We start from the raw sequence: 24,015 nt of genomic DNA, 5'->3' as shown, positions 1-24,015 counted from the left end.
TGTGCTGTCTGGGTGCAGACAGTGTTTTTTTTTTACACACCAGTTATATGGAGTCATAAACACCAAGATCATCGCTATTCACACCACTTACCACAAGAGGGCAGCATGTGTCTGGATTTGTAAACGGCCGTGATTAATTTGTAGCATAAGGGGAATTTCATACTGTCGTCAAAACACTAGATTTTAGAAATATTTTTGCTGCATTGCAAATGAATGCAAATTAACTGCTTCATGCCAATTACCAGGGTTAATATTAACACTGGGAAGAAGCACATGTGATTGTATTGGATTTGCACAAAAAGACAGGACACAAGGTGTTATTGTTTGCCTAAAACCCTACATGCTTTTATTATAGGACTACCAAGCATTATGTGGGAAATTCATCCATCAACAACTATACCTAGCGCACAAATAATCGTAAAGAGAATAAACAGATTCATTAAATTATGAGAAATATGATTAAATCACTGACCAAATAGAAAATTTATATAATAAAGTAAGAAAAAAGTTGCAAAATATCATAGTTTACAATAATTATTCACATTCAAAGGCTTTACATCTCAATACATACACAACATGGCCCCTGAACATGACTTCAATCCAAACATGATTCATATATTAGAATTTAAATAACACAGAATGAACTAGAGGCTGAACAATAGCCAGCAAATAACCTTATACAAGAATAAAAATACAAAAAGTGTGTATCCTAATATCATTGCATTACTTGCTTCAGATTTCATTAATACGTCATCTGTACATCACAGTTCTGGTCGGTTACAAACCAGGTAGAGTATTAAATACACAATGTAACCGACTGTCGCCAACCTGATAAAAAAAAAAGAAAGATCTAGCAAGAGAAAAATAAACACTTCCTGGACTTGCTAAATTTGAAATACAGATACAGCAATTTCATCTGCTATTTGGATTGAATCGCCTTTTGCTGACATCCAAACACATTGATTACGTCATAGTGTGAGAATGCTTCTACAGACACAGCCCACAGATACCCCTGGCAGACTGACTCAGCTGACACCATGGCATCCAGCTTCCTCTAAAACAAAAAACAGCTTTTCGACTTATAGGTCAGGTCTGATGTAGAGACCCATTACAAGCTTGTAGAAACTTGCTGCTTCATAAACCTGGTGTGAACTGTGCAACCATGGCAACTGGATAGTCACACTTGTATCGAAGAGTTCTGCTGCTTAAAAGAAATAACAGTAGTAGTAATAAGAACAATTCACTGTTGAATACATCGTTTCTATACTAGAGCTGATCTACACATGGTAGACAGCATCTGATTTTTTTTCTGAACAGGACACACTCAAGATGAACATGCTACCCTGCCCAAAAATTATCTTTATAATTATAAACTGCACTAAAGAAAATGCCACTTGCTGGCATATTACAGCTAAATGTTGTTTTTCTATCACTAAAGGTCGTCAACTCAGCCAAAATACCCATCTTAACTTTAGTTAACTATGCTCAGCAATGGATCTGCAATTCTCACAGTACCCTTTCAAAAGAGCCAGTGAGGCAAAACTACACTTTTGCAATTTACAACTGGTCATGCAGGGAGCGTAAGCAAGTATTACAGAAAGGACTGCAAGTTTTTTTTTTCCCCCTCTACTTGCTGCTTTGTGTGTTTTATAGTATCACTGACAGTAATCAGGCTGTCTACCCAGGACCCACACTTCAGCACAGACACTGATGCTTAATTTAAGTACCACTGTAAAACTGCTGTCAGAAAGAAGTGAAGCCACTATTGACAGGACTGCAAGCTGCTTATATTGAGCAAAGAGGAAGGAAAACCAGGCAAATCTAATTTTGAAGGTTAGCTCGTTGGAGTTTTTATTGTTATTATTATTATCATCATCATTATTATTATCATTATTATTGTAAGGCTCCCTGATGGTTTTGATTTGAATAAACTCATAGGAATAAGGCCCTTTCCCGCCCTCTCCCTCCCAACCACAGGGCTGCACTACATAATATGGAAGCATGTGCACGTGTGGAATTCTATCCTACTGAAGCGTGTTCTCCTGCATGGTATGGTTTTCTGCAGCGGGACAGCAGCGGTGTGTGAAAGCCGGATCTCCATCCACATGTGACCATATGCTACCAAAGCCTCAACGCAAGCATGGAGAACAAGCAGAGCAGAGCAACCCTGAATTCCATTAGTCTGTTTTCCTATTTCCTTTTTTTTTGTTGTTTTTTTTTTTTTTTTAAATTTATTTTTTTAAATTAAATTTTAGAAGCCAGCCTTTGTAAAAAGAGGTGTCAAAACTTGTGAGCCAGGGCTCTCAGGAGGGTGACAGAACTCAGAAATGGAGGAGAGGTCTTGTCACAGCGGGGACAGTGGGCCTTTTGGGGTGTTGGAACTATATGCCAGTGTTTTGGTGCTTGTGGTAAATCTTCCGCCACACTTCTTGAATCTTCTTACACCATTTGTCCGCGTTTCCGCTAGGGTCCATTAGATAATATGTCCTGTTTGGCTGCAAGGAGGAAATCAATTATTAAACATGGGTATGACTGCATCTTCTAATTTAGTTTTTTATTTAATATTTTTTCTCCTAGACATCTGATCAGCCCTGGGAGCTAAAACTTGGCCATAATCAAAAACCACAAATACAGTCTTGGTTCTTTGAAATATTTTGTTAAGTTTTCACAGAAAAACAGATATAATTAGACTCAGCAACTTCACATCTGAAGAGTGGTCCCTGAACATGACTTCCAGTCCAAAAATGATTCATAGCTGTAATGACTCAAAATGTTAGCAGTAGATTACCGTGTGAACAAAGAAAGTTTTGAAGTTCTTGGCCTCTGGGCGCAGCTCTGGGGACCAGGGAATCTCCCCCTTCAGGACTTTGTTGACTGGGTCCACATAGTAAAGGTGCGGTCCCTCTGTCAGCAGCAGTTGGCGCCGGCGGGCAAACAGCCCCTGGAGCAGACAGAAGCACAGAAGTTATACAAAAGCTCAAAGAAATATACTCACAAAAGCCTCAAATGTCTCAGATCTTCATGTCTGCATAAGACATTTTTACATTTTTGGGAAGAGCTCAGTGTTCAAGGCAGCATTCTCAAAATCCCACACCTTACTCCTTGTGAATCAAGGAGTAAGGTATGTAGCCCATCTATCCACCCACATCCCTGATGGAACAAAGCCAATTTGAACTGTTTCTGCGGGCTTCTGGTCATCATCAGCAGATGCCTGCGTTGAGGAAAAAGCACCTGCCCCGTGACACTCAGTGCTGGCAAAAGCTATGCTTTACAGCTAACTAGCCCTTCGGTCAAACAAAATTAACTTGAATGCGAACGCACGACTGTGTGCTGACTGAGCAGGTGAACCTCTCACCGCTTTTGACTGCACTGGCTTATGTGCACTGTGGATACATGATCTAAGTTTGGAACATGGCTGTTACCAGGCATGTGCCCAGTCCTGAAACACAACTAGCAAGTGAGGCTGCAGCTGAGGTGCCAGAAGCCGCGTCAATGCAATTACACATTCTGTACACAGGAGGGCACTGTGCTGCCCTCTCAGATGATATTCATGTGTCTGAAAACCTGTCTTAGCTTTGTTGCACGTGCTAATGGAAATGTCTTATGGATACCAGTCATTCAATACATTTTTAAAGTGTGCACTTAAAATGTAACAGGTTATTCATTGCTTTTAAAAGTGGCTTTATAACAAAGGGTTTCAAGTGAAACCAAATTTACCAAAGCTGTCTTTTTTTTTTTTTTTTTTTTTTAAGCACTTACCTTCCTTTTGTCCACTGGCCCCATCTTGAGTATTAAATTGTTCTCTACAAATTGGTGCCTTAAAAAAATAAAAATGTGAACTTTCAAACAAAGCACGCAAGTGTTAAAAAAACAATTTGCTCATTGTTCTAGATCACTGTACGTACCGCTTGTATCTGTGACTATTACAAAGGTATTGTTAGGAAATATTTAACTTATAAATGTGTACATAAAACCATGTGAACAGGGCTATTCTGCAGTTCCAAGGGAACCATCACCACTGGTTTTTGTCAATATTATGATTGAGGACAGATAAAGACGGTGATTAATCACACACTCCTGACATATTATGCACAAAAACATGTTTTCCTTTTTGTCTTCCTCTCCTCATCCCTTCATACAGCAGAGGGGGTTGTTTTGAGAAGGGGAGGGTGGGTACCAGGGATTGCCGCTGGTCTGCTTCTCCAGCAGCAGCTGCTTCTCCTCGCTGGAGAACTGCAAGTCCAGCTCGAAGGAGTTGTTGTCCAGGTCGTGGATGTACTGCTCGATGTTGCTGCTGGACCTCTGCGGGGGGATGGACTCGGGCACAGAGAGCGAGTGGGAGGAGCTCGACTGGGCCACCTGCATGTTGGTGAACTGGCTGAGGAGGTCATCGTACTGCGGAGCCACAACAAATACAAATTACACGAGTGAGGACCAGCCCCCACGCATTTACATACCTGCGTATGCGTGCGTTTACACTTCAAATAGTTTGGTTTGCCACAGAGCAGGATGCGCTTTCAAACACACTCAAAAATAAACTTTTGAATATGAACATTAATGTATCACTCTTGACTGAAGCTTCAACATGACCATTAAGCTTTCGGATTAAAACATTCATTATTTTTAAAAATATTATTTTTTTTTGGGAGATGCAAAAAACCACTCATAATCCCTGAGGCTCCTTTATGAGCCGAGCCTTCTCACATTCCCATAGCAGTCTTCGTCATCCTCAGACATGGCGGGCAGGTAGGGGATGAGCTGGGGGGGCGTCTGCTGGTGCAGGTTCTCCCATGAGATCATCTCGAAGAAGGGGTGGGCCCTCAGGGGGTTGTACCCGCCCATCTCCTCACAGCCAATCCGCTTGGTGGGGTCCAAGGACTGCAGGAAAGAGACGCACTCAGTTGGAGCCTCTCACCAGTCAACACTCCAGGGAAAAATAAGTATGACAAAGATCTTTTAAAAGTAATCAAAAAGTGGTGAAATAAAAAAAGACTTACTAAGAGCTGTTCAACAAGATCCTTTGCTTTAGGAAAGAATTTCTCCGGAAATTCATACTCCAGCTTTATTATCTTCTGGAATATTAGGTACTCGTTTCTAGTGACACACGTATACAGAAAATGATCAAACTTTAATCACATTTGCACGTTTCACAATCACACACTGACTTTACATAATTCTTTTGTTTTGCGGGCCCGCTCAAAGCTGCAAACTGACAGATGGGAGGAGGCCCGGAGTATCACGCTGTCTTGACACGTCTCAGGACTGTGTTTTTCACTCGGGTGCGTGCTGATTTGCCAGTTACAGTTTAACCCTGCAGTGGCCTGGTCATGTGACGACCTGCTCCTATAGCTCTCCGGGCCCGCTCTACACAAACAAGTCATAAACACCCCGGCTATTACTTCCTGTTATTTCACACAGTGTTTTTACACTTATTTTTAAACAGTTGTTCTTGTCTTCTGTTTCATTAAACAAGAGCCGGGCCAAAGTACACTGCCGCGACTGCTGCTGATGAGGAGGAGTGGAGGGGCAAAAAACAAGCTAAAGGCCAACTCAGTCTCCTCTCTCACCAAATTCCCTGCCCTGTCTATTCTATTATCTATCTCTATCGTTACTATTCTATCCATATTTACTATGTATATTTTACAAGCAAAATAATGAAATTATGCAACTGGAACAAACAAAAGCATGTGAGGGTTCAGGACTCACCCAGCTCTAAATGGTGGCAATCCTGCAACCAATTGGTAGATTATACAGCCTAGAGCCCAGAGGTCAGAGCTGAAACAGAAGCGGGAAATGGAAGTTCACGTGCTTTTCCTCTGGAAAGATGCACACACATCCAGCTCAGACCGCACGGGAGGAGAAGGGTTAAAATGGAAAGGAAAAACGGGCAAATGCAAAAAGAGGCGATACCTTTTGCAGGCAGACTTCTCAGTCAGCAGTTCTGGAGAGACGTACTGTGCAGTTCCTACAAAAGAGTTTGCTCTTGCTGCAAAAAAAAAAGAAAAAAAAAACCAGGACAGTCCCAGTCAGATGTGAAATGACATCAGGCATAAAAGCACGATTGCCACTTCCATGATTGCATGATCACAAAGGACATGAATTGGCAATGATGACACATGCAATCAATAAAAATGGCTTCCAGCATCCCCGGATGGTGGTTTCATTTGTGTAGAACACTGCAATGTCCTATGGAGTAGCACATGAGCCACTATACATGTGTCTATAAATAACAAAAACAACACCCCACTCAAGCCCAACGGGTGAGTCAAGATTAGCTAAGTGACAACAATATCATACATAAACAACCTAAAATAGCCCTCAATATAACAAAACTAAAACAGGAGAAGATAAAAAAACAAACACTCCGAGTGGATTTAAGTTATAAATATGACTGTACCTTGTCTGCTATCTGAAGATAACTGTTTTGCAGTTCCGAAATCTGTTATTTGAATGTGCATCTCTTCGTTCAGTAAAATATTCTCCGGTTTAAGGTCCCTGAGGGGAAAACAAAACTCAAGACTATTGCTATCTTTAGATACATTTTTCAAGTTAGAAAGAAAACAACAGAACTGTGTCATCTGAGTGCAGTAACACAAAATATGTTTGCTCTATGTGTTGAAGTTATGTTGAATGGAAAAAAAAACAAGCTGTTAAAGTATCAAAGTGGTCATGGAAAAGAGCATTTGGGATTTACTTACCTGTGAATTATCCCCTTCGAATGCAAATATTCTAGTGCACAAACTATTTCAGCTGAGTAGAACCTAGTACAGGTTTCATCAAAAGAACCTATTTTGCGAATGTATTTAAGTAGTTCCCCATTTTTCGCATAGCTCAGGCCAAAATCTGAGGTACCATGGTTAAGGACAACAGATGTATTAGTATTTTACAAAAAGCGCAATGTTGCAAAAGACATGAATAACAAATGTTAACAGTGTCTGTAATGCAATTGTTTGTGCATATCACAGTGTGTCTGGCTTCATTTTTCCTCATTTTAAAGGATACACAACTTTTCCTCATCTTGAAATGTGAAGTAGAGTTTGACGAAAAAGGGGTGATCTAGGATTGACATGACATCTCTCTCTCGCTTCACGTACTGCGCCTTGTTCTCCTTCATGATGTGCCGCTTCTCTAGAATTTTAACTGGGAAAAAAAGGCATTTTAAAGTGGGGGTACAAATGAGAGGACAAATTCAGCCTGGTATATTTGCAGCTGCATCTCATGATAATTTGTGTCCACTTAATGCACATAAATTCTGTGACCGCAGATACACCGATGACTTGTGACAGCTTGGGAAATACAGGGGCTGCTGCTGTTAAAAATCTCCACCAATCTCCATTGATGGAGATCATTCACAATAGCTTGCTAAAAGCAGACACAAAAATATTACAAACTAAGTTACAAGGTAAGTTTTAAAATAAGCAATATCTTTATGAATCATGTCTTGTCCGCTGTGTGAACAAAGAAACTTACTTGCATATTCCTTTCCCGTTGAATGTTCTCTTGCCAGTACAACCTATTCGAAACAAACATGAGAAATTAACCAAAAACAGGGAAACCGTTTTAAGTTTCTTGGTGATAGCACCCTTCAAAATAAACACATGCGTCAGCAGTGTGCTCATTTAACAGAGAAAACAAAAATATGGAGCATGAAAAAACACCAGCCTAGTCCTCCCTCCATCTCTTAACTGATGAGCAACTTTAAACTGAAACTAAATAACTGAAAGGTAGAACGTTCACGACATGATCAGAAAGCCACCTTGCAACACACGATTACACAACCTCCATTCCCATCAGAAAAACACAACATCGTAACATCCAATATCAACCTACCCACACACAAATGGGGGGGGGGGGGGACCAAACGCCCACACCGAATACAGACCGCTCAATACTCACTGTCGAGAAAGAGCCCTCTCCTAGAATCTTGCCGAATTTGAAGTCCTCCGGCCTCTTCTTGCGCGGCTGCGGGGCCTTGTCGCCGGGCTTGGGGGAGGCCCGGGGCTCCATGCTGCCTGCGCCCTGCACAGCGAGCGGTGAGCTGCAGTCCGGCTGGTTTCTTACCATTGATGGAGATGGGCAGGAGCAGATAACACTGGACTGAATGGGAACTGCATCGTACTGCAAAGGCAAACAGTCAAAACAGAAAAAAACAATCAGAGTCACACGCTGGTAGGCGTGGGGGTGGGGGGGGTTACAGCACCTTGCAGCCAGTAACCCTGAGCTCGTAAACAAGAGAGCCGAGACTGCGAGGGGCCGGACTTTGTTTGCGCTTCACGCGTGATTACGGGTGCTGTTCCGATTCATTTCAAGGAAGCCCTTTTATTTACTGCGGTGTGATAAATGTGGCAAAAAGACACCAAATACGTTTGACCAACAGCATTCACACGTGTAAGCTGTACCTCCCAGCGAAATGAAACATGTTTCCCAAAATACATCTCAGTCCCTATTTGTGGCTTAACTGTGTTATTGTTGACAGACAGAGTATGTGTACGTTGCTCTAGATAAGAGCATTCACCAAACGAATAAACAAACACAATAAAGTCAGCGAAGGCGACACGTTCGGTTTGAGAAGCAAAATGTGTCTTTTGTTGTTGTGTTGCACGATTTCCTCTATGAAGAAGCAACTCGTTCAGTTTGTAGCGACGTTGTTCCCTATAATGACTGAAAGAGCAGAAAGGGAAAAAAACCCAACCACATGAAATAGACCTGACTTCAGCATCCAGCTGAGACAGAGTGAAAGGCGGGTACTTTCCAGACACCTGCTGCGAGTGACACGGCTCTGACAACGGCAAAGCAAAACACTACCGACCGCAGAAACCGTCCGGGTCAGCCCCGCTGCAAACAAACTCATGTATGCCACAACCGCTTTTTTCACAACAGTCAACACAACAGTGCCGCGATGCTGACACTTGCTTACTACCACGGAGCTTAATGGCATCAATGAAGTCACTCCTCGGTGGTTCTGTGAATGAGGGCACGCCGTGTTTACGACACGTTACTTTCAGTGACACGCTGTCAACATACGGTAACCTGTGCTTATGAGTGACGGCAGGCTGTATCAAAGATTGAAGTATATCCAAGGTACATACACGCACATCCCTTTTGACTGAGGTGATGAGCAAACGGTCTTTAAACTTAGCGAGCCTGGAATTCATTTCGCTGCCCATAAACTTTCTTTTTTTGCTTCCATCTGTGTTGGATCTTCAGGCTGGGCCTTTCTCCCCCCCTTAAAGAAAATCAATAAACCCGTTTTTTACATCCCAGCGCCGTCATGAAAGTTTGGCTGAAACTCGGTGCTGCAGGCGTAACTGAGGAATACTGCACGCTCCTCTCCTCTCGCCTGCTCTCTGTTCTGTGCTGATCATGAGCAGCTCCTTTCAGCAGCCCAGGTGTGTTCAGACCTGCGGTTTTACTGGCAGGCTTGTCTCTTTGAGGACCGGCCGTGCAGCTGCTCTCTAAAACACTTGCATATGGGAAAACTGGGATGGGTGTGGAGGTGGTGCGGGAGTGGGGCGGGGTGGGGTAGGGGTAAACATTTCAAGACTGCGTGAAGGGAACATCATAAGCTTGGAAAGCAAGGGATGGCCCATGGTCCCCCCAAGGCCTGGATGTTATTGCGGTGAGTCACATTTTATATCTGAGCCATGCATCACTTCATAATCCTCTAAACACGCTCTCTCTTACATTCCCTGAGAGGTATTTCAATCAACCTACTGCATTCTGTTATCTTTTTTTTTTCCCCAAGCAGACCAGACATTTTCAAGACTTTTAGTCCTCAGCAGCGGTACCATGGCAACATACTCACGATCTGGGGAACGCTGCTTTAAGCGGGCCTATGATCCTGCTTTCAGCATAGAAATACAGGCCTGAGAACATCTGCAACGACTGTTTCGTTTTGCATGACAGAACATACAACCTTTTCAAAAACAAAACGGACCATCAGTTCTGGCTGTCTAAATCCAGATTACCGTAATTGACAATGCTTGACTCATTATTGACACCAAATGACTGTAGCAGTAAGCCTAAATGTCATGGTGTGGTGTGGCGTAACTGACGATCTGATAATAACAACAACACTCGACCATTGCTTCTACCACAGGAAGAGGAGTACAAAATGAACTGAACATTACAGATACATACTCTGGAATATACAAAGAGAGCATACAGACCAAGACAACCATCCCAGAGTCCAGCTGGTGGTACTACTTTTGTGACTCTCATATTCACTGCTTTCAGATGCATGCTAATTAATTCTGACATGTGGCCCAGTTTTATTTCTCTTGTTGCTTGTCTCCAAGCTGGGAAAACATAGTTTGGGGATGACAAGGCAGACAGCAAAATGCTTTCAGCCAAATTAAGCTTTTACCAAACACTCCTTTGCTTGTGAGTGCACGTTTTCATTCAGAACACCAAAATATGTTCCTTCATTTTTCCTACAACTACAGACGTCCCATACAAAACATGTGAGAACTGCCCATGACACCTGATGACTGCCACCTATCTATGGTTTGCCTTAAAATTTTAAGATACAAATGCTGAGAAATACTACTGATGCAATTTCAAGCTCATCACTTCTCACTACAGAATAAGAAAAAAAACTCCATGCACCTGGTTAGATGCTCTTCTTAGACTTGCGCCATGTCCCAAATCCAAATAGTAGCATACTGCACACTAATGTAGTAGGTCGTACATACCTTTCAGTTGGTACCATTAATGCAATACCAAGTATGGGAGTATACAGTGTGCATCACAAGGCTTCTGATTGTTAAAGGACTTCTTTTTCATCTTACTCCATCAAAAAGTACTGTGCCAAAGTGCATTCAGTATAGTGTTAGCTCCTTTCAATCATGTGAGCTTACAGTTCCTACATTTTCATCTGGCTCTGTATATCTGCCTTGATTAATCACTAAAAATCAGAGCTGAACGTCAGTGTTTACTTCGTAGCTGGCTGTCTGGGGCTTTGCTTGGTAGCTACCTTGCTACTAAAAATCCCTGACAAACAAATTTCAGCTACCACAAAACAAACTGGCTGGTTAGCATACAAACAAACAATGGTTAATTCTGACGGCTCTCTTGATAGTACACTTTCTAGCCAAGTGCCACGCTTATTGGCTGCCTTTCATTCCATTCTATCAGTAAACACCTTACTTTCCCTTCACTTTTGGTGACTGCAATAGGACATCAAGGACTCTGAAGCATACCGTGCTACTAGGACTAATAATGTGTGAGCAGCTACTTTTCAAGTAAAGTACACAGTATGCAAGTCTGCAATCTAGGACACGTCCTAGTTCTCTGAAAAAAGGCGCATAATACATTCACAACTGACTTCACTTACAGGTTGTCACCTGGACAGAATAAAGTTTAAAACGAAGCGCAAAACTGCACTTTTGTTCACCCTTCTGAAGAGCCGTCATCATTCCAAGAAAAAAGAAAGAAAGAAAAAAAACCCATCGCCACAGAAAAATCAAAACATTTGTTAATTTTTACGACAAACACCCCACATAGAGCCAGGCCAGGCAATAGGCACAAGCCCTGACTCATCCCCTGCTATTCTGCAGTCAGTCCAAACACACTGCAGGCCAGCCAGGTACAACTGCATTCATCCAGGACACCCTCTTAGTACCGGCAGAAGCACACAGGAATTACACTTACTAACCATTTGTAAAATTAACCTTTTAAGGGCCACCGACACTGTGCGTGCCGGAGGCCTCCAAATGAAGGCTTACCCAAGTGTTCATATTCAAATACTTTCTGACTGCTGAAATTCGAGAATTGATTATGTTCAATGGCAATTACAGGAACCACAGATATTGTTCTGAAAACAGCCCTAGGTGCATTTCAATGATGCAGCCATCTGCCGTCAAAATGGCAACAGCCAGAGACAGGATGTGTACAAACTACCGGTGCCTTTCAACAAGCACCATCTACTCAATTAGGAATCCACTGAACAATCTCATAGTCTCCGGGAATAGACGGCTAGCATACATCGGTCTCTAATTAACCGTACCAGATCTTAAAACCGAAAGAGTGGGGAAAACGTTGAAGCTACACAAAAAGTGAGGGGTGAGATTAGCTATTCAACAGATCAAAGGGTTTTTGAAAGCAATGAGGCCTAGGGCCATACAACAGTCAGTGTTTCTGCCCTTACTGCCCCTCTCCACATAGCTGAAAGTGACAGATTCAGCCTTTATTTTCAATACATTCAACATACCCAAATGTGGGTAATACAAACTGAACACAAAACAAATTAAGACATGGAAAAGTACTCAGACAAGCTTGATGGAAGAGAGAAAATAAAAAGGGCCTCCATCACGCCAAAATAAACCACTGAAGTTTACAATAAGTCTTACAACCTCAACAACGTCCTCCGCGGCCATTGTGCAGAAAGGAAAACAATGCAGGACTCTTGCGAGGGCCAATCAGAGGGCTGCCATCTGCTGCTCCGGCGTGTGGCGACCACCGGCGGTCACATGATCACCTTGGCTGTGTGAACAGGTGTACGGCAGCCCCCCCCCCGTGCCCCCCAGGAGGCCTGCACGCAAGGTCTGCCGGTGACTCCGCCGAGCAGCCGCGCACATCACAGGCACGCCGAAATGAAAGTATTTTATGAATGGATTAGGTCATTGTGGTTTCCCGTTCTGACATGCCTCGCTGAGAAGGCAAGCGTCCCTCACGGTTTGCCTTCTGCTGTGCTCACTCAGCCCTAAGCTACAGCAGGCTCTTAACGAAAACCAGAGGTCTTAGCAGGGGCTCATATTAATTCTGGATTAACAATGGGCTTGATATTAATAACTGCAGTAATAGTAATAGTAGTAGTAGTCATAACAACAACAACAACAATAAAAGTAATTATAACAGATTTATACAGTTCCATGTCATGGATTTCTACATACTTCAAAAGAAAGGGGGGAGTGACCTACCTCAACCACAACATGTGTTTGATGGATGGATTTATTGCAATGAATTTGTTTAGTCAGTTAAACTGGGAGATGCCGAGATGGCCAGACAGCCAGGGCACTGGGACACACCCTACTCTATGCAATGCAGGCCATGTCAGCTTCAGAAACCATTAAGAAACAGGACATCAAGCTAGCGTCTCATCTGAAGGCGCTCCCAGTGGAAACACCACCACACACAACTCCTGGCAGGAAGGACACAACGCAACACCACACCAATACCCATTTTCCATTACAGTGAACCGCCATACCCAAGCAATTTCAACTTGAAGGAGGAGTTCATACTTACACACAGAGATGACTGCAGGCTGCAGGCTGCATATCACCAGAGCGTCGGTGATTAACCACTGATAAAGCTGCACCTCCCACTGATTACACCCTTCATCATCCCCACCCAGGGTTCCAGCGAAACACTGCATGATGAGTTATGGGGCCAGAAATATCAAAGTTTGTTTATGCTCAGATGAACTGCATAATGGTGAAACTACTTCAGAGTTTCACGGCCCAGTGGGAAAAGTAAAACATACAAATTACACATTTCAAATCGTAGCAATAGGTTTCACTCAAACTGATATTTAAAAGGTGTAAGAAATGAAAGGTTCAATTCATGAAAATGAATCTTGAGTACATGGTTTTGTTTGTCTACACACGTTAAACAGAAAAACAACTGTTTGCCGATCAAGTAACATGGAGGTTAGCCCTTGTTCCATGCCTAGAAAATAGCCGAACCTACATAATCTTTCTTCCTCTGAATAACAGGGAACGACAATCTTTTTCTTCGAGCCTTGCCTACATAATTTGATGCTGGATATATTTATACCAAAAAATGAACATGTTCTTCCTCTTGACTAAGGGAATGTCAGCTCAACCACTTTGATTTTCATTGTGTGTGTCTGAAGGGCGGCTGTGTCATTCCTGTTGTTTAGCACTCCGCCGAGGGTGACAGCGCACTCAGTGACACTCTCTGTCCCTTTCGCGAGCAGGGCCTGGAAACCGCACTCGCTGCCTTCCCCTGACCCAAATTTAGCCTCCGGGAGACTGCGGCAACTTGAGCCGAAACGGAAGCGGCGATGAGCTGGTCGGGGGCCAGCGGTGTCAGGGAGCCGAGCGGCGGTATCAAAGCAAAGCCCGCTGGAAGTGCAGGCCGGCTGCTCCGAATTCCACAGCGCTCAGCGGAGCCCTGTCGCTACGCCACCGCTCCACACGCACCAGCCATACAGCGAGGCGCTCGCTCCACTGCCTCCTCTCCCCCTATTCGCGAGCAAACAGCCACCAGCCGACGTCAAAATGCTTTTGAAAGTAGTTTGAAATGGGGACCCAAGATTGCCAGTGCTGGGCATCCTTGTTTCAGAGCAGACAGTGGCTTCCGATGTGGCGCATGCAAACACCTGTGTGGTCACATCTCACAACAACAATCTTAGAAAACAAGATTATCTAAGGCTGCCACCTTATCTGCACTCCTTTCTTTTTTTTTTTTGCAGGATCACTCATCCTTTCCAATGTCACCAGGTCCCACGGTGACAGTTCAACACTTTCCACTGGTGCACAGCAGCTGCACTAATTGGCCTCCCGGCAGTGTTCGACAAACACCCAGCAGTGTGTGGCTTACCAGGTGAAACTAACCGTTGTGTGTTTTGACAACAGGTTTATTCTATGACTGGGACACTGAGTGCGGACTAGGCCTTGGCTGGAGGACAAGGAGGAAAAGGACCTGTCATACTGACATTTCCGTTGTCCTCAACTGTCTTGATTTGTCCTTTGGCCCCTTCAACACGAAACACAAACGAAACGGATACCTTGAAAACTGTCAAAGCAAAAGTAGTTTTAGTAAACAGGACACGTCATTTCTGCAACTTACTGAAGTTTTTTATGGCTATTTTATGACTGTTTATTTGCTTAGTTCAACGTATTAGCGGAAGCAATTAAAGTACATTGCCCAAGGACACAACAACAGTACACAGGACTTGAATCTACAACATTCCTTTTACTGGTTCAGTTCTTTAACTTATGCCAAAACCATCACACAGCAAAAACACAAGACACGACATTTAAAAACACCCTAGCACAGTAGTAATTCATTTGATATAGTTCCCCATTGTGCCAGAACAGCAGTTTATCATTTTACAACAATTAAAAAATTGTGCGCATGATGGATACCCTCACAGCCCAAATAGTACCCAACTCCAGTCCGACCCAAAGAAATGATCTCTGTTGAGGGAGATTCACAACTTTCTCATTGTGATTAAGTCTGATTAAGCACAAACACTAAATTTTACACTGTCATGTCTGCACACAATACTTATCCAAGGTGGCTTCTCACAGTGGATGCAGACAATGACTGTGCAACAAAAAGCAAAAAGAATGCGAGCCATCAAGCACCTGTTGAATGCATTTAAATTGGTGGTGCTTTCAACTGAGGAAACTGCCCTGATGTATGAGATGCAGAACCAAACACAGTGTTCTTTTCCTAATAGCATCATTAAAGATGCATGAAATCTGCACTTCCAGAGAAGGCAGTTGTTCATGAGAATGATGTTTCTCAGCAGTTTTCAATGTTGTTTTTGAAATGGAGCCTAAGAAGGACAAATAAAACCTGTAGATAATGTCACTGGTACATCCTACAGGACGTTAACAGGAAGAATATGGGATAAAAAAAATTCTGAATTTTACTTATTTAAACGTTACTGAAACTACTGCAAGCCGAGTGAGAGCGTCATGCCCGTGATGCTTAGATGATGCAGATGAACTGTTTCACTGACAGAAATTTAACTTGAAGGTTCAAGGCTCATCAAAGATACAAAGTGTAAAACGGGGACGGTTCATTTAGTTAGAGCGATTAAAACTTCCACAGTCCTTTGAAGACAACAACTATGTTGTAAAATACCGACCATAACCGTTACAACATAGGTTACACGTCGACTCCACCTAATTTCATACTGGACAAACATGAGCTTAGTGTTTTGAACGCACTTTACTTACAGTGACAGACTCACTATCATAAATAAGAGTCAGAGAGAGAAAAAACTTACACGAATAATTGCAACAGAGGAAGAGGAAGAAGAAGACTGAGAAAAAGCGGAAGTTTTAACATTCATTTCTAGAATTAGTGACAGTATGGTCACTAAACATAAACAAAATAACACCACCGTGCCATGGTAATCAGCTATCTCAGTAGCAAACTAACCACAGGTGACCTGTATACATGCATTTCGGCTAAATATCTAACCTACTTAGCTAGATTCTTGATAAAATGTGTGCTAACTGCGATCCAGTCTTATAACCTCTTGCAAACGAAAGCGAGCTAACTAGCACAGTTTAAGGGACTGGCATTACTGGTTAGGCAGATATTTTAACGTTATCTATCCGCGTTTTAAGTTACTGGAGTTTACGTTATTTTGCGAGGTACATTTGCTGTAGCTATTTATAACCACAGTTTCCTTCGGCTGAAAACTTCGCCATTCAGAGGCTAGCTCACTAGCTATCCAACTACTTACCCACCTAACTGGTTCAATTTAAGCGTACTGCTAAGTTAGTATGCCTGCAATTAAGCTGTTAACGTTATCTCACAACAAAATATCAAGTGGCAAGTTTGTTTCCCCACAGACATCCCTTTTTGACCTGATCCCACTGCAACGCACAAAATAAGAGACGGCCCGAAGGACAGATAGCTAGCTATACTAGCTATTTATCTAGCTAAACTCAAAACCAATTTCCTCAACTTCCAGCAAGCTAGCTGGTCAGCTAACACCACGCTCCTAGTGCTCAGTTTGTGCCAAGCTAGCCTTAGCTAACTATCCACAACGCAGATTGTAAGTTAAACCATATAATCAGCCGTCTCCGAGTGAACTTTTCCAACATCTAGCTAGCGAAACAGTTGCTAGGTAGCAAAGCAAGCTAATCCAGGACTTCAGTCGGTACACAAGCTAGCTAGGCAGCTAAGCAAAATCATCAAGTCATCCAATGCAGCATAGCAAGCTAGCTAGCTACCTGCCTAGTTAGCTACTCTTAAGGCACCGCTTGAAATTAGGGCCTCTCGGACGTTTGTTGTAACAGCTGCCATAATATCTCTTTGCTTAAGCAACGGCTTCGAAACGAGGGTCGGCCAACGATCGCAATACTCACAATTTGACTAGTGGTTCTTGCCATGGAAGTTTTCCGCCAATATTTATTTGGTTTTGATAATTACAGAACCTCCAGTAATGGCTGCCTCTGCGCCTTCATCTTCTAGCTGTGACGTCACTCCACAACAATGTTACCGCAATCTAGTGGAGCGGACTGTTTTCCCGTATCCGCCAGCTACGGCTGCGCTTCCACTGGGCTCCGCCGCTGTCAATTAAGACGTGGGCAGTCCGCGATGGGCGTGTTGCGTTTCTCTTCAAAAACGATGCGCACTACTCCCTGAATGGTGTAGACAACCCTCTGCGAGGCATCTTGGCTAATCATAGACGAGTACGTGTTGCGAGCAAAGAGAAAAGCAACATGCCCGTATTTTTAGGCAGTGGCGTCAAAATACTGCAGTTTATCTGGGTTATCAAACGCTGTACTGTACTGTTATGCAGTACATCTAAGCAGGCTGTCGTGAATGAGAAGCGGGCATGACACTGCATTTTTTTTAGTTTCCAGTTAAAATGGTAAACTTTCCACATTGATGACTAGCTATATCAGCATCTGTTGTTAGTAATGTCAAGGGTCAAAACAAAACTAGTCAAACAAGGTAGACTTCTGAAATGGAATATTAAGGACCAATGCCAAAGACCACCTTTAAGTGCTCCGTAAGGGCTCTCACTCTGGGTCATGGAATGAACACAGTAACTAGTAATAATTCCAATTCATGAGGGAACAAGGAACAAAGGTGCCAACTTTGCTCATTGCTCAACTTTGCCTATCAGCATCACACCAGCTGTGTAGTCTGTTTGACTCCCAGTCCCCCCGCAGGCTTATTATTGTATGTGTGTAATGTTTATTGTAAATATTCTTTTTTTTAATAAATGCCACACTGTACATTCTTTGACGTATGTTTGTCTACTCAGTACCAAAAAGACCCTAATATATCACTCATAGTTGAACACTGCATCTCTAAACACATTGACACACACACACACAAACACACACACACACACACACACAATAAAATGACCTCTTTCCATGCTGATAAGTGTGCCCACAATCTTTTACACTTCACATTTCATCAGTACTGTATTACTGTACCCGCTGACATCACAATTCAGTGGTCCAGTAGAGATGTGGTACATGCATAGTGCACAATGTAAGAATGCAATCCTTTAAAATACATTACAGTGAGCCAGCGGAGAGTATAAATATGTTGTTGTCATTGTGGGGAGGAGGCTGATACTTCATCTTGGCTTGTTTTTTCTGTGGTTTCTTGTGGCACATGGGGAGCAGAGCACATCCATAAGGAGAGGCTCACTGTCACCTGTTTTCCTGGCTGATCTGACTTAATTATTTCTGGTGGTTTGTGGATTGTTTGTCTGGGATGTTGTTAGTATGCTGAAAGTGACCATTGGGCTCTCCTTTATTGTTTGGTTAATTCAGGGCTGATTTTGAACCACCTCGCCTTGCTTACTATGAATTGGAATGTGTCTTAACACTGATGGTGTTTTTTCTGACTCCCATAAACCCCCCAGGGGTTAAGGGTAGACTTTGGATTTGAACCCAGAACTAAGACTCCTTGGTCCCCGCTGCATACGATGGACAAATTGTGCGGATGGACAGAGGTGGATAAACCTGGACAAAGATAAACTTTGTAAAATAAGCATAGTTGCATGTGTAATGTTGTAATGTAATGCTGAGTAATGTGTAATGTTAACAGGGACAAGATTAAGTCACAACCCAGCCCTGACAGATCACAACTTTTGCACCAGCCAACAGTGATCAAAATAACTGGTTGACAATGGTAATGGTATTGTTTGGAACTGTTTTCATTCATCTATTTATTTAATTTTACTGTTACAATGCAAAGTAACAGTAATTGCGACATAACGCTCATGTATAAAATAAAAAGTATAAGGTTACAAGGCAATAAAATTACATTCAGGTCATACAGACCTACTCCATCAAAATTTCTATAACACACTAATTAATACCACATCTAAAAATATATCTGTAAAATCCACGTGAATTCATTAAATATATAGCAATTTCTGATAGTTTGTAGTTTAAGATCTTGTAGATTCATACTGTGAGACTATGAACAGAGTTTCATGACCAGAGAACATAGTAATTAAATGTCATTTTCCCATAATCTAATCTGATTATTGGTTACTAAAAAGAGTCAAGTAAATGAGAACAAAAATTTTTACCCATTTTCATATCTTGATAAAAGAGATTTCAAATCAAATGGTACTTTCCCAATGACTGTCTTAAATGCTTAAGGCTATGAGAATCAAGCAGTAGCCATTTCACAGTACCCTATTTTACGACGAAAGAAAGTCTGGGGAGCAAAATCACTAAAGTAAAAACACACAAAAAACCTGAACTGAAAAGATTATATACAGCGATTTTGTACTCTGTTGGGGGGGGGGGGGGGGGGGGTGTCTCTCTCTTCTTCTAGTTTTTTGTCATTCAGTGAACCCGTAAGGAGAGCTGAATAGAATTATTTTAATTTCTGTTTCGTAGAGCATGTTTGTTCTTGAGCATCAGAGCAGGCGCTTCGCAGATAAACTTGATTTTACGTCGTCAGGTATGTAAGTCCTGGGCTGATGGCGTGCGTATATGATTACATCGATGCGTCCATAATATAAGGTGGATCTCCGCAGCGCCGGCTCTGAACTGACGCCCACCGACATTCAGCATGATTTGCTTCTTGTTCTAGGTAATTCCAGAACCGCAACACATGGCGTGTCACAATAGTACCAAATTATATTGTGCTTGTGTGTATGAATACATGTAAATACGTCTTACATTTATACAGTGTGAGTATCATATGAATATTTGGCTTAATCCCATATTAATCAAGTTTCTTTTGATGACAATTCGATGTCCAACCAGTGTACCGGAACATAACCCTGGTTTATAACATTCTATGACAATCGAATTACCTACGATCCGGTTTTCAACAGAGTTTCCACGAAAGGTTTGGCACCGAAAAAGCAGGCTATCCTGGATCCCTCAGCGCAGTGCGTTGTCGTCCACCAGAGGGTAGTATAACACAGGCATTGTGCAAGATCGATTTTAATTGTTGTGAAGCGCAATATAACTTGGACATCAAACAGGACTGTTTTTTAAATGTTATTACCGATGGTCCCCGGTCCCTTTAATACCTTCTGGAAGTGTATCATAATTTTAAGGAGATCAGAAGGATTTTGAGATCAAAAGCCATCACTTAGTAATGAAATTATCTTGATTTGAATGACAATAAACTGGCTGTTCCACCATAGCTATTTATCTTTTAAAACAAATGGAAAGGTCACCATTTATATATGAACTTTTTTCACAAGCTGATGTGATTTGAAAGATGGATAATATAATCAGATACAAAATAATCAAGACAATTGCATTATGCCAAGTGCATTATTTTTGTGCTCCTGAAAGCGCTGCAACACATTTATAGTTTAAGACAAACATGAAAGAGGAAAACACACAGCACATACACTTATCTTAAATGGAAGTGAGGTACCACCAGCCAGATGGATCAAATTAAGTCAGCCAAAGCCCAACATACAACTACGGCGCCATCTATTCTAAACACTTTTAAAAGGCAATTTTAAAATTAGACGTATTATATTAAATCTGTCTTTTCAGTTTATTTTACAGAAATAACAAGAAATGACTTATTTGTATTATTTACTTTCATGATCAGACCAGCAAGCTAACAAATAATTAGCTGATTAATGAGCATTTGGTAAAGTTCTTGTTTGTGAGGACCTAACTGATAGGAAGCAACTGGCTACCAAGCTAAGTGAGGCCGTCAGAACATTCTATTCAGGGTGTTAGCTGTCTTTGCAAAAGCACACAGCTGTGGGAGCTATTGATCTGTTATATTTTGGAGATGCATATAGGATAGGAGGATAGGTAAGTACTGTACATATTTTTCTGCTGTAATTTGTGAATTACAGTCACAGTAAATCACAAACTTTCACAAGGGGATGCTTGTGACACATTTCTTAGATGTGTGAAAACAGCATATTTATTTTGAACCTGCATTCAGGTACCCTGGTGTGCATGTCTGTACAGAAACATGCGATCTATGACCCAGTTATTACAGTAAGACCCTCTACATTAATCGGCAATCAAAACAGAAAATCTTACTGCATATGGTTGGCATTAATCGTTTAACAACTGGATTCTGTATCACCAGTGCCATAAATGAAACCACATGTGTATGCACAAGAAATGAATAGATTATGAGGCACACATGTTCAGAGGGAAAGTATAGAAATACTATATATTAGTATTAGGTAGAAAGCATGGTTAGCAATACTGATGGGTTCACACGGGATGATTCATTATGAAATCTATTACTTTACAACAGGATTAAAGTTACTATGCAGATAAGAACTGAACATCACTCACTGCCTAAGTAAATGATTTTTTTTTTCTCTGAAAGAAACATGACCACATTTAGAGAATACAAAATGTAATCACCTTAAAAAACTACATGATACACGTTACATTGGTTGAAAACCAAGAACATTATAAAATGTAATACAAAGATATTTGAAAAATACAAAAATACACAACTAATCACTGTTTTCATCATTATCTTCGCCATTGTTTCAACACCATGAAGACATGCATCAGTTTACCTCAAGTGTCAGGCCATGTGATGTTATGGATTCCCACCTTTGGAGTACAGTTTGAGTATTATAATTGACTACATAATAGCTTATGGTGCTGTGGGAATTTTGTACCCAACACACACAGAACTATGATCTAACACAACAGGCAGCAGCTAAACCTGATTGGTGGTTTCATTCAGTTTGACCTTGACAAGCTTTGTCTGTTCTCAAGAGACAGAATACATTGAACTTCAAGGGAATCAGAAGCCAGACTGTGGTTCTTTCAACAATTGAATTAATGGACTTTTCTCCCATTGCAACCACACAGTATGTTCTGCTGTGGTGTGTTTCCTGTACTCTGACCTCTGTGTCCATATTCCCCTCATGAGGTCTGTACTCTCTAGTTCAGCTCAGCTGAACTGGATTATGACTGAAGCACACATTACCCACCCAGCTTCAGGTTACACACAAAAACTGTCATGGGACAACAAGGTGGAAACCGCCAACATCAGCTCTCAGCACCAACATCCATTTCAGAGCTATTTGCATCTGGGGAGATTTCTGGGCAGGGGCCCTCAGAAGTCTTGCTCCAGGTTGGTTTGAGCACAGCTCTAGGGATGAGGCCGTTGTGGGAGTCGGAGAGGGTGCAGTAGTCTTCGCTGAAGCACACACTCTCTGGCTCCATGGACAGGTTACCTTTGGGCCAGCTGATGTCCAAGCTGTGTGTCAGATCCTCGCAGCCAGAGTCTCCCTCACTGCCATCCCCCATGTCCAAAGACTGAGAGCCAAAAATCTCTCCAAAGCTTGTCCTCAGAGCAGATAGCGATACCGGTGTGGGGGGGCCGTCCTCTGTGGCCGGCCCAAAGATGTCACGCCCCCAATCCTTATTGCCAGGGCCAACGTAGGGAGGCTGACACTGCATCAGGTGAATGGTGGGGGTTAAGAAAGTCTCCTCCTCCTTCAGAGGCTTTGCCTCAATCAAAGCATCGATTTTCAACAGCTCGTCCATCTTGAATGGTTCCGTCAGACTGCCTTGAGACACAAGCCAGCGCTACATGCACAATAAATACATGTTCAAGTCAGGAAGATTTATGATTTTCATTTAAGATTTAAGAGCTTTTGAAATATTTTAGGGAGGATGAATTATGAAAAAAAAAACACATTCAGTAGCCATAAATTGTACCTGGAAATTTCCACTGTAGTTTTTGTAGAGGGGCTGAAAGTATGGGGCAGGTGTTGGTACCTCAGACCAGGCTTTCATTCTCAACCTACAAGTCATTGTAGAGTATCTTAATCACACACTGGTCACTGAAAATGATTTGAGGGAAAACTGTGGCACCACCTTCACAGTATTACAGTACTGTGATTACCAATTTCCAAAAATGATTACCTTGCTTTAGGACTGAAGAACAAACACAACAAAACACCAGCTACAACGCATACAGCGCAGGCAACCTGCCCAAGAGGCTTAAACTCATCCAAATCAAGGGGACCTGAAAGTAAAAAAAAATCAGCAAAGTTAAAGATATAGATAAGCAGTACGACAACATGACTAAACATTTTAATAAAGGCTATTGGACAAGCTTTTGAATCATTTCATGACAGAAAATGCAAAGCATGTAAATCCAGGACATAAGGACGTAAGCTTTGAAATCAACATCTGTTTCTCAGATTAATCTTGTTTCTGGAGCTATGTTATACCTTGAGTTGCATTAATCCACCAATGTACTGCAGGACTCCACTCACTACACACTCCTTCATAAGGGATTCTTGGAGTGGAGCACACTTTTGCAATGTATTCCGTATCTGGTTCAAACATATTGTCATCAATAAAGAGTGTTTGGTTCATGCAGAGTCCTGGAGATGCCTGCGCACAAATAATACCATTTAGTAAAGAGTGATTGTATTTCTGTATTGTTTTTCAACTTTTAAATAAGACATAAACAAAATGCCTTACATTTTCTGAGAGCCCATTTTTGTGGTACAAGAACATGTAATCCAGCTTGTTGCTGATGTAAGGATGATGTTCATAGTTACTATGCCAAGTAAACAGATAGCCTCCTGAGACCCGACGGACAGTCAGATTGCTGGGAGGATTTGGTTTAACTGTGGACAGAAATAAGTTCAAAACTGATGATTTACTGCATTCTGGCACAGTTTATAAACTGCTACATACAAAAAATATATATTTTGTATCTTAAATGACAGCCAGTTGTTAAATTTGAGAGCACTAACAAATAAAATAATCTTACCGTTTTGGATTTTTTTATTCACTTTTATACAGCAAAGGACAATTTCACACAAAAAGACATGAAACTTAC

At 41.9% G+C, this 24,015-nt stretch overlaps 1 protein-coding gene across 1 annotated transcript; it reads right to left on the bottom strand.

Annotated features, from left to right (window-relative positions):
• Positions 1-328: 328 nt before the first annotated feature.
• On the bottom strand, positions 329-17,193 carry pdpk1a (3-phosphoinositide dependent protein kinase 1a). The gene is made up of 14 exons (XM_036552231.1): positions 17,079-17,193; positions 7,897-8,118; positions 7,471-7,513; positions 7,003-7,140; positions 6,699-6,843; positions 6,398-6,495; positions 5,911-5,986; positions 5,707-5,775; positions 4,998-5,094; positions 4,705-4,878; positions 4,178-4,395; positions 3,760-3,817; positions 2,789-2,941; positions 329-2,495 (listed from the first exon to the last, which is right to left on the bottom strand). Exons 1-14 carry the CDS (start codon positions 17,100-17,102, stop codon positions 2,382-2,384), a joined length of 1,629 nt encoding a protein of 542 aa, XP_036408124.1. The 5' UTR covers positions 17,103-17,193; the 3' UTR covers positions 329-2,381.
• Positions 17,194-24,015: the final 6,822 nt, after the last annotated feature.

Source organism: Megalops cyprinoides, chromosome 19 (assembly GCF_013368585.1).
Source record: "Megalops cyprinoides isolate fMegCyp1 chromosome 19, fMegCyp1.pri, whole genome shotgun sequence".
NCBI lineage: Eukaryota > Metazoa > Chordata > Actinopteri > Elopiformes > Megalopidae > Megalops > Megalops cyprinoides.
This window is presented reverse-complemented; position numbering and strand designations above follow the sequence as displayed.

What these genes read in the sequence shown, in the direction of transcription:
- pdpk1a (XM_036552231.1), bottom strand. Translation starts at nt 17,102, where the DNA reads ATGGCAAGAACCACTAGTCAAATT. An exon ending in ACGAAGACTGCTATGGGAAT is followed by an intron (nt 4,396 to 4,704) that starts GTGAGAAGGCTC and finishes GTGGCTCCGCAG; the next exon opens with TACGATGACCTCCTCAGCCA. An exon ending in AAACTTTCTTTGTTCACACG is followed by an intron (nt 2,496 to 2,788) that starts GTAATCTACTGC and finishes TCCTCCTTGCAG; the next exon opens with CCAAACAGGACATATTATCT.